The sequence below is a fragment of the Setaria italica genome, chromosome IX (genome assembly GCF_000263155.2).
Source record: "Setaria italica strain Yugu1 chromosome IX, Setaria_italica_v2.0, whole genome shotgun sequence".
In the NCBI taxonomy this organism is placed as follows: domain Eukaryota; kingdom Viridiplantae; phylum Streptophyta; class Magnoliopsida; order Poales; family Poaceae; genus Setaria; species Setaria italica.
This window is the reverse complement of record NC_028458.1, coordinates 18168483-18170093: the sequence shown is the minus strand read 5'-3', so window position 1 is coordinate 18170093 and position 1611 is coordinate 18168483. Positions and strand designations below refer to the sequence as shown.

Below are 1611 nucleotides of genomic sequence, written 5' to 3'. Positions count from 1 at the left end.
AGGGAGCAAGGTCGTCGGCCAGCACGGCAGCCGGGATCAGGTGCAGGTGGTCACCCAGGTACGCCTAACGCGGTTGATCAAGTGCCATTACCATTACAAATTTTTATGAACTGCCCTGTCGAACTGCCTGTGATTATGAAGTTTGTGTTCTAATGCTTGCATGTTCTGTGCATTAGCATTACAAATTTTTAGCTTGCTGTTGCTACTTGGGTGCACATGCTCCATTTTTGTACTTTGCTGTTGAACTACTACAAATTTGCCATACATGTATGACCTCATAGCTGCGTTACCATGACACACAGACATACATGACATGTTTGATCATACTAGAGACCATGAGCATGTAATCTATGTTTACCTGGTTCTGTCCATGGTCATGATGGTATCACTTGTGTGCATTGTGCTTCCAGCATGTTATTCAGCTTAAACTCCCAAACTTTTCTACAACACAGTGAACTGAAGTGATGTGCCTGTATTTGGTTTTTTCACCTTTCCAGGCGACTGCTACAAGCCTAGTAGCAGCCCAACCACGAGAAACTAGCAACAGTGCCCACACTGGCATCGTCATCCACTTCGTCATGCTCTCCCCCACCGGTCTGTCCGTACAATTTTCACCACAAACGTGCCAAGACAATTGCTAAGGCAAGTAACATATCCACTGATGCTGAGATTGTGTACTTGTATGCTTCCTGGTTATCCGTACTTCGGTGCAATATAATTGCAGCTCCTGTGTACTCAGATGAATCATAATCGTGCCAACTGGGATGAGGGCATGACGAAAACTTTGCTGGACTTGTGCATTGCTCAGAAGAACCAATTCAATTGGAGCAACAGATGCATCACTAAGTTGGGATGGAAGAACGTGTACCGCAGCTTCAACCAACAGACTGGGATGAATTTGGGTAGCAAGCAGCTGCAGAACAAGCTCAACGCCCTGCGGAGAACATTCGTGAGCTGGAGGGACTTGCAAATCCAATCTGGTGGTGTTGCTGCTGATCCCACCTTTTGGGAAGACGAAGAAGTGGTACGTCCTATGATAGTCCCATAAGTTATTCCTCATCTTATTTGTAGCAACATATTTTTGGTACTGACATGTATTGTTCATCATTGCAGGAAACCAGTGGTGGTGCTGCCCAGCCAAGTTCCCAGTCGAGTTTTGTTAAGCCTCCACCGTTCATCGATGAATTGTATGAGTTGTATGGCTGTGACCCCCAAGACAGGGGCACCTTGCTAACGGCCGGAGGTATTCGTGAGGCGACACCTAGCGTGGGGACTGAGGGCAATGCAGCAGACTTGTACCAGGACCCCATGCGTGCTAGTAGTGCTCATAACTTGTCCAAACGGTCGTCCCAGGAAATCTCTGTTGACAGTCCTCCGAAAAAGAAAAGTGACAGCTTGGAGGACTACTTCAGAGATATTTCCGAAACTGTGGCAAACAGGAGTCAGAAATGTGCTGACCGTGAACAGGAGGAAATGGACCATGCAATGCAGCTTATAGAAGAAGATGGTCTACAGGAGGGGTCTCCGCTTTACTGCCAGACACTTTATTTATGTACTAGGAACCCGGGTTATCGGAGGTCCTTCACGAAGATGAAAATGAAAGAGGGCTGA

The 1611-nt window shown here is 46.9% G+C and overlaps 1 protein-coding gene across 1 annotated transcript; it reads left to right on the top strand.

Moving 5' to 3' along the window:
- The first annotated feature begins 772 nt into the window (after window positions 1-772).
- On the top strand, window positions 773-1611 carry LOC105915131. Its single transcript, XM_012848993.1, has 2 exons — window positions 773-1024; window positions 1114-1611. The coding sequence occupies exons 1-2, from the start codon at window positions 773-775 to the stop codon at window positions 1609-1611; spliced, it is 750 nt and encodes a 249-aa protein (XP_012704447.1).

Bases quoted from the DNA above. Each gene is read 5' to 3' on its own strand.
- LOC105915131 (XM_012848993.1), top strand. From the start codon at position 773: ATGACGAAAACTTTGCTGGACTTGTGCATTGCTCAGAAGAACCAATTC. The intron at 1,025-1,113 runs GTACGTCCTATG...TCATCATTGCAG, and splicing joins TTTGGGAAGACGAAGAAGTG to GAAACCAGTGGTGGTGCTGC.